The sequence below is a fragment of the Epargyreus clarus genome, unplaced genomic scaffold (genome assembly GCF_041222505.1).
Source record: "Epargyreus clarus isolate Ecla_fem2 unplaced genomic scaffold, WU_Ecla_fem_2.2 ptg000004l, whole genome shotgun sequence".
NCBI classification, from domain to species: Eukaryota; Metazoa; Arthropoda; class Insecta; order Lepidoptera; family Hesperiidae; genus Epargyreus; species Epargyreus clarus.
In genome coordinates this window covers 2,282,887-2,296,349 of record NW_027332212.1, presented here as the reverse complement: position 1 = coordinate 2,296,349, position 13,463 = coordinate 2,282,887, and the positions used below count along the sequence as shown (strand labels likewise).

Here is a 13,463-nt window from a genome sequence, read left to right as displayed (position 1 = left end):
ACACTATACTTACGGAATTTGTGTTTTATGTAAATTTAAAAAAGCTGCCTGAAATAAAGGTTTAGTAGCGGTAAATTAGAGTAATAGAATATCGAAGTGGTTAAAGAATATCATGCATTGCTTGCCACTAATAGACCTTCATTTTAAATCATTTACTTCAACGATTTATTGAAGGGGGTTACAAATAATACAAATAAATACCAATTTAAATATATACTATATTTGTACATTTTGTACTATTTGTAAAATATTTTTATGGCCAACTCTACCGTTTTAAATTCTGCTGGAAACACATTGACAATTCAAAATCACATGCGTTTAGAATCTTGTTCGCTTCTTATTATATTATATCATATTAAATGAATTAAGATTTAAATTAAATACTAAAATGTATGATTTAATTTAACATTATATTATTGTGATATGTAATATTATAGTAAAAATATATCTCATAATATTATATAAATTAAATTAAATTTACATTTCAAATAATTTCAGAACGCTTTCGACGCTTCGCCATTTGTAGTAATTGTAGTTTGACAGCCTTCAGCCGGTCTTGCGTATTTGTCAACGGACGGGGGGGCCGGCCGTTATTTAAATTTAACCAACGTTGTTCTGTTAAATGGGTGTTTTCTTGCTACAAATTGGTGTGAAATGTGATAATAAGTTACAGTTGTAATTGTATTCTAAATATTATCTAATGTTTAAAGGCTGTTGTATCAATATGAGTTCGGAAAATTCAGATTCTGGTCCGAGTATAGCATTATCGTTAGTGGCGCAGTTTGATGATATTAATCGTTTGAACAATGTTCTCAATGATGGAGCGGCTGAGGAATGTGAGTGTATTATGTTATCCTATTGCAAAGATCTTTGCATGAAGGTGATTAAATAATGATATTAGGAAGTCGGTTTTCTAAATAGTCGTGGCGGTATCAGCTGAATATGGTAACGAACTTTACCCGCCTACCTCCCTAATATTATTATTTTGTGCGTTCTGATACTATTATTGTAGGCTATTGTGTCTATCTTGTAGATAAGAGTGTAATGCCCGCCCGGCGTTACAATTCTAGGTATTATTTGCGCCCCCGTGATGTAAATATTACATTTGTAATTTTTTTTGTCTATCGTTTGAGTACTGAAGCTTAGTTTAACATCGATGAAATAAATTTTCTGTCTGAGTTTGTATTAGAGATTATACTTACCCTGGAAATTAATTGGGTTACTAATTATAACACTATAATGTCGTTTTTTATTGTTATTTTAAACATTTTTGATGCTGTGTACTGGGTTGATGTAGTACACATACATAAAGTCATAAAGTCCTAATATCCTTACTAATATTATAAATCCGAAAGTAACTCTGTATGTCTGACTGTCTGGTTGTCTTTTCTTCACGTCTAAACCACTGAACCAATTTTAATGAAATTTTGTACAAAGATAGTCTGAGACCCGAGAAAGGACATAGGATAGTTTTTACCCCGTAAATCCCACGGGAACTAGGGATGGCGATCTAAGATCGATTAATCGGAGAATCAATCTTTTGGACCCAAAACATTGGTTATTTTAATCGATATTAGTAAGGATTGAATCGTAAACTATGCATTTGATCAAGTGATGATCTTTAGCAAAATTGAAGTACTAATTTTCAGTTTTATGTATTATTAGTATAGTTAGTATGTTATATTTATTTCTTTTAAACACAGGCGAATCCGCGGGCTAAAACTAGTTAGTACATATAGTAAAATAGTAATAATATCTCTTTATACTGGGTGTTCAATAACCACTTTAATTATTTTTAAAGACAATATGATAATTTCTATAAAATGAATGAATCAATTTTTAAATTTGCTAACTTGATAGGTTTCCTCGCATTCCTCAAACAAATGGAATGGGTGCGCACTCAGTGGGCCTCTGCTGAGGCTGAGGCAGCCAGATTGCAAACAGAGCTGGACGATGCTCTCAAGACCCTCTCCAAGTGGGAGGCCAAGTTTGCCCATGTCAGGAAGCTGCTGGACGGTGAGAAGAGAGAGAGGAATATTGTGATGAAGAAGTATAATGAACTGGTGAGCAACATTTGTAACATATGTTACACATAATTTAAAGGTGATAGAACTCAGTAGTTCGACTTTGGTGGCACCACCACCACACCTATTTTTGCCTTATGACAGTAGTCTTTAATGGTGTTCTGTTGTGGTTTGAATGGTGTGGTAAGGGAGACATACTTTTCTGAGGCATTACAGCTTAATCTTCAGAGGTAGTGACACATTTGTGGCCAACCTCAGGTTGGAATCTTATCTGGATTTGATTACATATGTCCATGGGCGACAGTAGCATCAGATGGACTGCACATTCATCTGCTCCTCTATAGTAAAGAAGAAATTACTAAAATAAGTAGTAGAAAATTGTATATTCATTGTGTAATTTATATTTTGTGGGTACAGTAAAGATATACAATATTTTTTTACAGAGTAAACTTCTAGATATGGCTCGAGACCTCCTCTTCAACGACAACCGCGCTAAACTCAATGACGAGACACTCCAGAAGCTGGCCTTTCTCAACGGCACTGCACAGCAAGACCACAACGCTAAGCTCAATGGTGTACCGGAACTTAACTCTACTGGTAAGTAATATGTATAGGGGTTGAGTTCTATTTATTTTGATACACATAAAAATAAATGTTATGTAAAATATATGTTATTTAGATATTAATCAATCCTAAAGTTTGTGTATTGGCAGATGAATGGTTTTAAAGGTTTATATCATTCATACTTTCACCATTTAAAGACTATTTTTAAAGTATGTAATTGCATATGAATTTCTGCCCGATGACAAAGTAAATGGACAAATTTACATTGTACGAAATTTTATTTTAGTTCTCAGAGGTAAAAATACATTTATTATTATTATTTTTTTTTTTTTTATTATTTATGCACTTACAATACAGATACGAGAAAAAACCAAACAAAAAGAAAATCTCTATGACCTCAATTTTCCTCTTGGGTTGGACAGTAAAAGTAATCATACTTATAATCAGGTGGACTGTAGAAATGTTTACTATATCATTTTAAATTTAAAACAAAAACAATGAAGCTTAAGAAATGTATTTTATAAACCAGGTACTTTACTCTCCGAGATGTCGTACTCCCGTTCCGAAGACGACCTAGATCTATCTTTAGCGTCGACCCGTCGCTCGTGGGTCCAAAGAGGGCAGTGGACAGCGAGGGAGAACCCACCAGCCAGCAAGAAGCGACGTTCCTCATCATCTTCAGCCACTAAGGTATAAGACACTAAAATCGTGTTACTTTAACATGTAATTCAACTTTTTAAATATCTGAAGCAAAAGTTGGTTTGTTAGTAAATAATCTCTGCTTAGGAACAATTATTAAAATTATCTATAACATTTTTTTTATACAACTTTGATCAAAAATGGTACTCTTTAATTGAATAAACTATACTTCAATTGAAACATCTATTTTAATACTGAAAATAAAAAAAAACAAAACTCATGCATATAGTATTGTTAATCATGAATACAGTATTGTTATGTAATTGATATTCCGTTAAATCATTTTCTAATTATAGACCTTTGTTTTTCTTTTTTTTTGTAGACTGTAGAACTTCAAGGTGGTAAAGTGCTGGCCACCGCGACCACTACACTTACACTCGAAAGGGCGCCCACAGTACACGACCTCAAACCACCACAGAACTTCGTAAGGGTTTTATTATTTTTTCCGCCAAATCAGTTTTCTTATAATAAATTGGGTTTTTGTTTTAGTTATCAGGTCGCGGCTTGCGTATATCATATCAAATCTACAATGTTCAGTAACATGGGTGCAGTCAACGGTTAGGAAATTGGTGGCTCAATTTCGTACCCACTTCAGAATAACTGTTTAAGAAAGGGGAGATGTTAAATTTATTTAGTTTTTTTAAGATCAAAGTAGCAAACATACTGCTTTATAACTAAAACAGCTAGCATCCATAGTGCTTTATCGAAACGCGAGAACTGCTGCTAGAAAAATGTGTGGCGATGGCATTTCCTCGCTTGAGCCGTACTGGTTTTGCTACCTGTTGTATTAAATATTATAATATCATCATTACTGTCCCACTGCTTGGCACGGGTCTCCTCTCAGAATGAGAAGGATTAAGCCGTAGTCCAATGCGCAGGCCAAGTGTGAAGAGGCCCAGTTTCTTAAGCACTAGGCTATGACTGCTTTATATGAATAAATATTATTATAACTTGTCCATTATATTGGTTGCAGGAACCAATATCGGAGAGCAGCGACGAAGCGCCCCCGCCCCGCAAGCCGCCCACTCGGTCTTCGGCCCGCACCTCCCTCAAACAGGAGAAGATAGAAGAATGCACCCCATCTGCTCCCCCACGCTCTGGTGAGTCCTACAACTATGTGGCAAGAGAAAGAGAAAAATTTGAGGCTAGAGAAATTTTGTGAAAATAAAAAACCTGACTGCTTACTAATAAAACCTATGTCACTACAAAAATTTAGATACATTCAACTATATCTCAATTACTTCAATTTTTTTTTCATATAATATAGGAGTAGTAGACGAGCAGCAGTCCACCTGATGGTAAGTGGCTACTGCCGCTCATGGACATGTGTAATCAACCCCAGATAGGATTAGATATTCCTACCTGAAGTCGGCCACAGACGCCGCTATTGCCGCTACTCCTGGGGACTAAGCTAGAACGCCTCTGAAAGGTACGTCTCCTTTACCACAACCTTCAAACCAGAACACTGTAGCGTTTAACACAGCTGTTACGTGGCGGTGATGCCGCCGGAGTCGAACCTGAGGTTCTACCACCTTCCAAATCTCATGTGTTTTAAACTGTAAAACCATTGAGTGTGCCAAAATATGAGACACATACATACGCTCGAAACAGATTACCTTCTTGAGTCGGATAAAAAATCACCGCAAAGATTTAATGCTTTTTTATAAGTTTAATGTCTCTTCAGATATAGAGAGCGCATCAGACACACCACGGGCGGTGCCGCAGAGAACTCCGTCGGTTATATCAGCGGCGTACGGCGGGTCGCCTCGCGTTAGACCGAGGCAACACAACTGTGTCACCAAAAACTTTTATAAGAGGGAGACTTGTGGACCGTGTGGGAAGACGTGAGTGTTTTGTGATATCTTTTTATTTAGGAGAAGTGGCGACTTACGTGCAATTTATTTCACGTGGATCCTTGTTTAGCTGCTGCAGTTGAGCTGAGGTTAATCATTGATGTGTTGCTGTTCATGAGCATTTTATTATACAGGGTGAATTTTTAAAACGGGCCTTCAGGGCCAAATCCGAAACTATAAGGATTAGCGAAAAATGCTGAAAGGAGTTACGAGGCCGATTTTGATAAAAACTAAAACTGCATCATTAGTTTTTTAAAATATCTTTTTCCCTAGCCGGGAATCGTACGAGTTCATTTTAAAAAAAAATACACCCTCTATATTATTTCACCATCTGATAGTGTCGCTTATAAGGATCAAATTCTGGGAAGTAATGTTATGTGACAAATTAAAGGAAAAGGAAAATTTTGAAGAAAATACATATTTTTCCATACATTGCCATACTGATCCTTAAGGATTATACATAACAAATGATTTATGTGTAATTCTTTAGAAACATACGTAAGTCATACCATTGAAGAATTTGTTAAATCAACTAATTATTCGATGTTATAACCGTGACATACGGCTTAGTATGAGTAAGTAATAGTTTGGCAAGTAAATTACCGCAGTTTTTAGGATTTATTTTTTAATAAAAATAGATAAGTGATTAAATAGTAAATTGTTATTGTTTATTGTTTATAACTACGTTTCAACAGTAGATATAATTTTCTATATCTCTTTGTTTAGTTATCACTCGGATTTGACTCGAAAAAGACATTCTCGCAAATTGTCAATTTTACATCAGTATTAAACGAAACTCCGCCCATAGCAAGTTAAATCTATTATAATGGTCCTAAAAGTAACCTTAACTAAGTCGGACATAAAAACATAAATTCTTGAAGAACAAAACGTCAATTTCGAATGATTTGAAACATTGATCCAAAAAATTGTTAATACGCGAAATGTTTAAATTGATGAATGGCGGGAACTTAACTGCCAAATTAATATAAAAAAATATGTATTTTCTTAAAATTGAGGCTTTTCCTTTAGTTTGTCATTTATCATTACTTCCCAGATTTTGATCCTTATAAGCAACACTATCAGATAGTGGAATAATATAGAGGGTGTATTTTTTTCAAAATGAACTCGTTCGATTCCCGGCTAGGGAAAAAGATATTTTAAAAAACTAATGATGCAGTTTTAGTTTTTAACAAAATCGGCCTCGTAACTCCTTTCAGCATTTTTCGCTAATCCTTATAGTTTCGGATTTGGCCCTGAAGGCCCGTTTTAAAAATTCACCCTGTATGTGGCATGCATATGAGTATGTTAAACTGTACACTTAGAATTGTAAGAAATAGTTTAACATCATTGTTACAATGTAAAAACAAATTGGCGGTTCAAAAAGTGGTATTGATTTTTAATTGTAACTAGGTAACATTATTCCATTTTATAAATTTTATTTCAATTATGATATTTTTATATTTTAATTTCAAATTTAATTGTTGGTTATTATATATAATTATAAACCTTAAAATTAGAAATATAAATTATTTTTGTATCTCTTTAATACTCGAGTGAGTAAAGTAAGTTCTAGTACATAGTTAATTTGAATTATGATCTGATTATCAAACCTCTGTAAACTAATTCATATATCCAATGTTTGGCATACTTAATATATCTTCACACTACACATTGTCGTATTTCGATTTTTGGTAGATAAGAATTGGATAGATTGATTATAAACAATGGGCGTGTAACAATGTCGGCAGCATAAAGTTCGCGAAGGTGGGCGTGAAGTGCGAAAACTGCCGCGCGCAGGCGCACTTCGAGTGCCGCAGCGCGCTGCCGCTGCCCTGCGTGCCGCCCGGACGCGCGCTCGCGCACCAGGTAACATCTACCTTGCACTGGCTGCCTGGCTGGATGGATGGCTGGCTGACTGACTGATCGATTGGCTGGCTGACTGGCTGGCTGGCTGGCTGGCTGGCTGGCTGGCCAGATGGACGGCTGACTGACAGGCTGATTGATTGATCATCTAATTGGCTAACTTGCTGAATGGTTGACTGACTAACCAAATGATTGGCTGGCTGACTGGCTGATGAGCTAGCTGACGGACTGGCTCATTGACTGAAACATTTATGCCACTTTTAGATTGACTGCTAATAATCCATTTAATAATTTGCCAAACAAATTATTAAATTACAATGATAAGACAAGATTAAGCATCCCACACACACCTTCATGAATACATACCAAATACAAGGTGCATTATGAAAGCAACACCGCGCAAATAATACAGGGTGAATCTCCATAAAGTGCACATATTGAAACAGGTAAAATTAAACCGCATTTTGTCGACAAAAATAATAAAAAAAATAATAAATTTTTTTTTTTTTTGGGTTTTACGACCTTTTGAAGTTTTTTTTTTGGAATTGTGCACCTAAAGTAAATAAATCGCTATAACTTTTGAACTAAAAGAGTTATCATGTTAAAACAACAATTACAATGAATGCCAATTATAGGCCGTACTGATCCATGAAAAAAACAAAACAAAAAAGCTTATCTTCCCAGAAAAAAATAGTCAGATTAGTGTGAAAAAAGCAATTTTTTTAGGTTAAATTTCAGTAATCGTGAATTTCCTCAAAATAATCTAGGCTTTTTATTTTATTTTTATTATTTAATGTAATTCTACGTCGTATTAGCTTTCAAACACTAAAAAAAGCATGCCTCTAACTTAAGTATAAAGTTTCCTACGAGCGCTTAAACAAAGGCAGTTTTTAAGGGTGTTGGTAATAAATAACATTTTTCATACAAACTAGTGTTTTTTTTTTAATTATTAAAGATTTATTTTATTACAGTTTTATCACTTTAATATCGTCAAAAATAAGAAACTACCATGAATTTACCATTGAAACATATTTTTGATATTTTTCTTTGTTTATATTTTGGACATCTAATTATGGGTCGGACTATACCAGTTTTATTAGGGCGCACGTGCGTCGCGTCATGGGTATCTTTTTTGAAACGTTCCTAGCAAACTTTATACTTGAGTTAGAGGCGTGGTTTTTTTAGTGTTTGAAAGCTAATACGACGTAGAATTGCATTAAACAATAATAAAAAAATAAAATGCCTAGATTATTTTGAGGAAATTGATGATTACTGAAAATTTTACCTAAAAAAAGTGCTTTTTTGCACTAATCTGACATTTTTTTCCTGGGAAGATGATTTTTTTTTGTTTTTTTTTTTTCATGGATCAGTACGGCCTATCATTGGCAATCATTGTTATTTTTATTTGAACCTGATAACCCTCTTAGTTTAAAAGTTATAGCGATTTATTTACTTCAGGTGCACAATTCCCAAAAAAAAATTCAAAAGGTCGTAAAACCCAAAAAAAATTTTTTTTTTTATTTTTTCTAAATTTTTTTATCGACAAAATGCGGTTTAATTTTACCTGTTTCAATATGTGCACTTTATGGAGATTCACCCTGTATAATCATGGCTAGTGCTGAATACACACGATTAGTTATTTACATATTCGTATTATTTCTTATTCTTCTCTACACTGTAAATATCTAAATTGGATTTATTACAGAACTTTGAAATAAAATAAAAATATTTTGCATACTAATATTAACCATATAATTGATTACACATATAACTGAACATGCACTACTCGCACATAAATTATTAACCGCACCTAATCTTAATACATCATACACAAATGTATAGTTGTAAAAACATTCAAACACATATGCAAACATACATACATATTATTATGTAAATATATCTAAATGTCAATACAGACATTCACAGATACAACACATACACATATTACATTTCATAACAGAAATATCACCCCCAGGAGGGTAGCATAGCGGACTTCACGCCGAGCAGCCCGCCGATGGTTCCCGCGATACTGGTGCACTGCATCAACGAGGTGGAGAAACGCGGGCTCAGCGAACGCGGCATCTACCGCATCAGTGCTGTCGAGAAGGATGTTAAACGACTCAAGGTGATTATCATTTTATTTTATTATTTATTTATTTATTTGTGTACACAGAAACATAATAAAATAAAGAGCATTATAAAGAAATATAGTACAGAGGACTACTTATTCCAAACTGAAATTTCTTCCAGCAGCCCCTATGGTCGGAAAATTTATATGATAGCAAATATAATGTGCACAAAATGGATAAGGAAAGATATATATCATAGACATATAAATATATACAAATACATACACAAAATATATACAATAATATATACACATAATATAAACATACACATATATACTTAATTATGACAGAGATAAATAGTGCTCTTTTACTTTTCTTTTGAACAAAGAGATATTGTTAGAGAGACGAATATGGGGCGGTAGTGAATTCCATAATCTAACTGCATGGACGGAAAAGGAGCGGGAGTAGAAAGAAGTTTTGTGGGAAGGATAATTAAGAAGGGATTTCAGATGAGATCTACAGGGTGCCAGAGAAGGCCGTGTATACGAAAAACGGTGTTTCAGATAAGAGGGAGAGGATGGATTTTTTAGGATATTATAAAGGAGACAGAGGATACGAGTATTCCTGCGAAAACGGATTGGGAGCCACTTGAGATCCTTGCGGAAATGGGAAACGCGATCGAACTTTCTTAAACCAAAGATGAATCTAATACACAGATTTTTTTATTATTAATATATAATAGTGAAAAATGGTCAGTGTACATTGCTTACACGTTTTGCTGGTAGGGTTCAAAATAAGGTTTTCGCGCTGTCTTCGTCCCGCTAATATCTACAATTTGCCATTGCGATGGGATTCGTTTTTATATTCGGAGCAGACTAGCAGTTTGGCGCGGGCTCTACAATATAAATAAATAAAAATATACTGTATTTTCATATTGAACAGACTAAAGAGGTTTGTGAATTCACATTACAGTTGTTACTTACGATGCAAGCTAATTCATGCTTCTAGATCTATTAAAAGGCGCGATTTAAATATGTGAAACTGCCTCTTTTGTCGTTGAAGTCATGAACTGATCTACTTTCTTGAAGAGTTACGATAAATGAACAATTTAATTGATTGTCCCGAGAATTACGCAGACTGAATAAATGTGACTCGACAAAAGTGTGATTGATTCCGCCGTAGTCCACCCTAGGCTTAAACACTTAACATACCTATAATTTTCCAGGAGCGTTTCCTCCGCGGTTGCGGTTCGCCCCAACTCGCGAACGAGGACGTGCACGTGATCTGTGGCTGTATCAAGGACTTCCTGCGTTCTCTCCGCGAGCCTCTTGTATCTAGCGCTCTGTGGGCGGACTTCATGGCGGCCGCTACCGAGCGGGAACCGGCTGATGGCACCGCTGCTGCAGTACAGGCGCTCAGCCAGCTGCCGCAGCCGAACCGGGATACCTTGGCGTTCCTAGTGCTGCATTTACAGAAGTTAGTACAATTATTATCATTATCAATGTAATTGTCATCACATGGATCAATATTCTAGACAGCGCGGACATTTTCACTATTACAATCGCTACGACAAGTATCGTAGTCATAGTATTTTCGTAGTAGTTAATTATCGCTATCTTCATCATCATCAAGAACATTAACGTCAATGTCAGTCAGGTTTATCATTAACGTAGATCATCGTCGTTTTACTTACAGCACCTTTTGTTGTCATCACTGTCGTTTTGATATAGGTTTTGTCATCATCATTTCCATCTATTGCCTTATTATCGAGTCAAGTTAGTACTAATGTCGTCATTATGACCATCTTCTTCATCATAGTTATCAACATCGCTACAATACAATCATCGTGGTACACGTCGCCTTTATATCATTCACATCCTTTGTCGTCAATATCGGAGATGATATATCATCGTCATCATTATTGTTATCAACATCATCTACATATCCATGAGATAACATGGTGATATTTCTACAATTGTCATTCTTTATCAATATTATTCTTATCATCATCTTCATTGTCCTTCTTATCACTGTAATCATCATCATAATTGTCATTATAATCTTACGGGATACCATAATCATCTCCAATATAAGAAGTGTAAGAAATTAATGTTATTTACAGAGTAGCAGAGAGTCCAGAGTGTGAGATGGGCGTGGACAACTTGGCCAAGATCTTCGGGCCCACGGTGGTCGGTTACGGCATGATGACTAAAGCGGACGAAATGTACAACGCTACTGTGCAGATGTTCCATGTGAGTGTTAATATATCTCTATATTTGATGGTTGTAAATTCCATTATAGTTGTTTATATTATGTCTACAAAGGATTTTTGCGTTACGTCATTTTTAATCCTTACAATGCTGTAATTAAAATTATATGTATAGAGCTAATTTAAGATTAATAGAAAATTGGAAGTTATTTAGCACACCTCAATATTTTGAATTTGTAAATAATGTTTTAAATTTGGTAAAACGTAAAGACATAACTAATCAAAAGTGACTTTACAAAGTGATGTAAAGCAAATTATTAATATTTACTATTATATGAGATTTTATTTTGACAGTAACTGTTTAGATGAAACTACGTATTTCGCATGTATTGAATTGGGGACCTTCAAAAAAGAAGCGAAACTATTGCTACAATTGGTAGTAATAACTCCCCTCTCTTTCTCGTATTATAGGACACTATCCTGCTTTTCACGAGACTTACCACTACAGGTAGTGACCTGAGTAGGGGAGGGTTAGTGAACCCTCCCCTATCGAAACAGTAGCTCATTATATCACTAACTTTCGTCCGCAGGTGATGCGATTGCTGCTCCAGCTGCCGGGCGACTACTGGGCGCAGTGGGCGTGCCCCGCCGCCGAGCTGGGCTCCCCGCCGTCCGCCGCGCCGCCCGCCAAGCCCAGGGGGTTCTTCTTCTCGCCCGCGGACACTGGGTAACGTAGCCGTAGATAAAGCCCGCGTCAAATTTCTAGTCCACTCGGAATATAGAACGGAGTTGCGTCGCAACAGCAAATTGCAGATATCAGCGGGACGAAGGCAACGCGAGACCCCCGGCACCCTCCGCTGCCCGCTCTCGCCCGCGGGGACATAGCGCAGTTAGTGTGCTCTTATGTAGTATATGCTTGTAGTCGTTATCGACAGCTAGAAGTTTGGCGCGGTCTATACTAAACCAATCACTGCAGAAACAATTTAAAAGGGGGTAGAACTCTGTGGTTCGACTCCGGTGGCACCACCGTCACACCTATTTCTACCTCAATTAATCTTATCTGGGGTTAATTACAGATGTCCATGAGCAGCAGTAGCCACTTACCATCAGATGCATTGTATGCTTTCTGCTACCCTTATATTATAAGAAAATACAATCACGGGATTTCAACTTTTATTGAAGTACTGTAGAAGTTGTAAAATTGTAAATGTAATCAATGTAAGAATGAATTTGTTATGATATAATTCTGTAAAAACATTTTTTTTTCTATTTCAGGGTAGCGCGAAAGAAAAGGAACTACTTTCAATGATAACAAGCCTTATACTTAATATGTTAAATTTAAAATTCCCATGATTGCATAGGGCAGTTTAAGTTAGTTCACATGAGAGAACAGTTATGTTAACCATAATATTTTTAGCTATATCGTATCCGTTTATAAACTTGTTATCTTTGTGTTTATCTAAATACTGTATATTTCGTATTTATTTAGTTATTTTTTTAATCTAGCACAGTATGACGTCATAGGTGTATGTATGTGCTTATAATGTTTCAGTAGATGAAATGTTGGCAGAGCAAAAAAGAAATGTTGTTATTTTCATTTAAATCTATTTCAATAGGCTAGACAAATGTGTATATTGAAAAACCTCAAGTCAATACCTTATGTCCTGCAGACGCAGATTACTTGAACAATATAGGTTCAAAAAACCGTCACATCTATTATACAGGTTACAGTTACCTATGCGTGCAGCTTCGTTCGCGTGGATTATACGCGTATTACAATACCTTGCTGTTTTTGAAGATAGTACTATGAAAATTATTATTCGACTTTCTGGTATAAAACTGAATTACCAGTTTCTACGTCTTTAGGAAATCAACCCTAAACAGAGTAAAATATAGGTGAAAATGGTAAAGGGATTGAAAGTTTGTATTACATACATTATGTTATAATTAGGCATACGAAGTCGATACATCCAGTAAAACGTATAATATATCTAATGCTTTATTCTTTGTTCCTTAATAATTTGTTTTTATTATATCCTATCCAAGTACTTAAATGTTTTTTTGTTTTGTAATAATATTAGTCTAGTTTTTAGTTCGATTCTCTTAGTGTTTTGTATTTAAATTTTTGACATTTAGCATTAGTTAGTATTAATTTAATAAAATCAGGACCAATATTTAAATT

At 35.2% G+C, this 13,463-nt stretch overlaps 1 protein-coding gene across 2 annotated transcripts; it reads left to right on the top strand.

Annotated features, from left to right (window-relative positions):
- Positions 1-550: 550 nt before the first annotated feature.
- LOC140757270 (rac GTPase-activating protein 1) lies at positions 551-13,271 on the top strand. Of its 2 annotated transcripts, XM_073092880.1 has the most exons (13): positions 551-836; positions 1,861-2,063; positions 2,468-2,621; positions 3,118-3,278; positions 3,610-3,711; positions 4,261-4,387; positions 4,972-5,131; positions 6,889-7,006; positions 8,979-9,128; positions 10,298-10,548; positions 11,195-11,324; positions 11,872-12,008; positions 12,557-13,271. In XM_073092880.1, exons 1-13 carry the CDS (start codon positions 701-703, stop codon positions 12,588-12,590), a joined length of 1,863 nt encoding a protein of 620 aa, XP_072948981.1. In that variant the 5' UTR covers positions 551-700; the 3' UTR covers positions 12,591-13,271. The 2 variants fall into 2 exon arrangements, with proteins under 2 accessions (XP_072948981.1, XP_072948982.1); XM_073092881.1 differs by lacking the exon at positions 3,610-3,711.
- Positions 13,272-13,463: the final 192 nt, after the last annotated feature.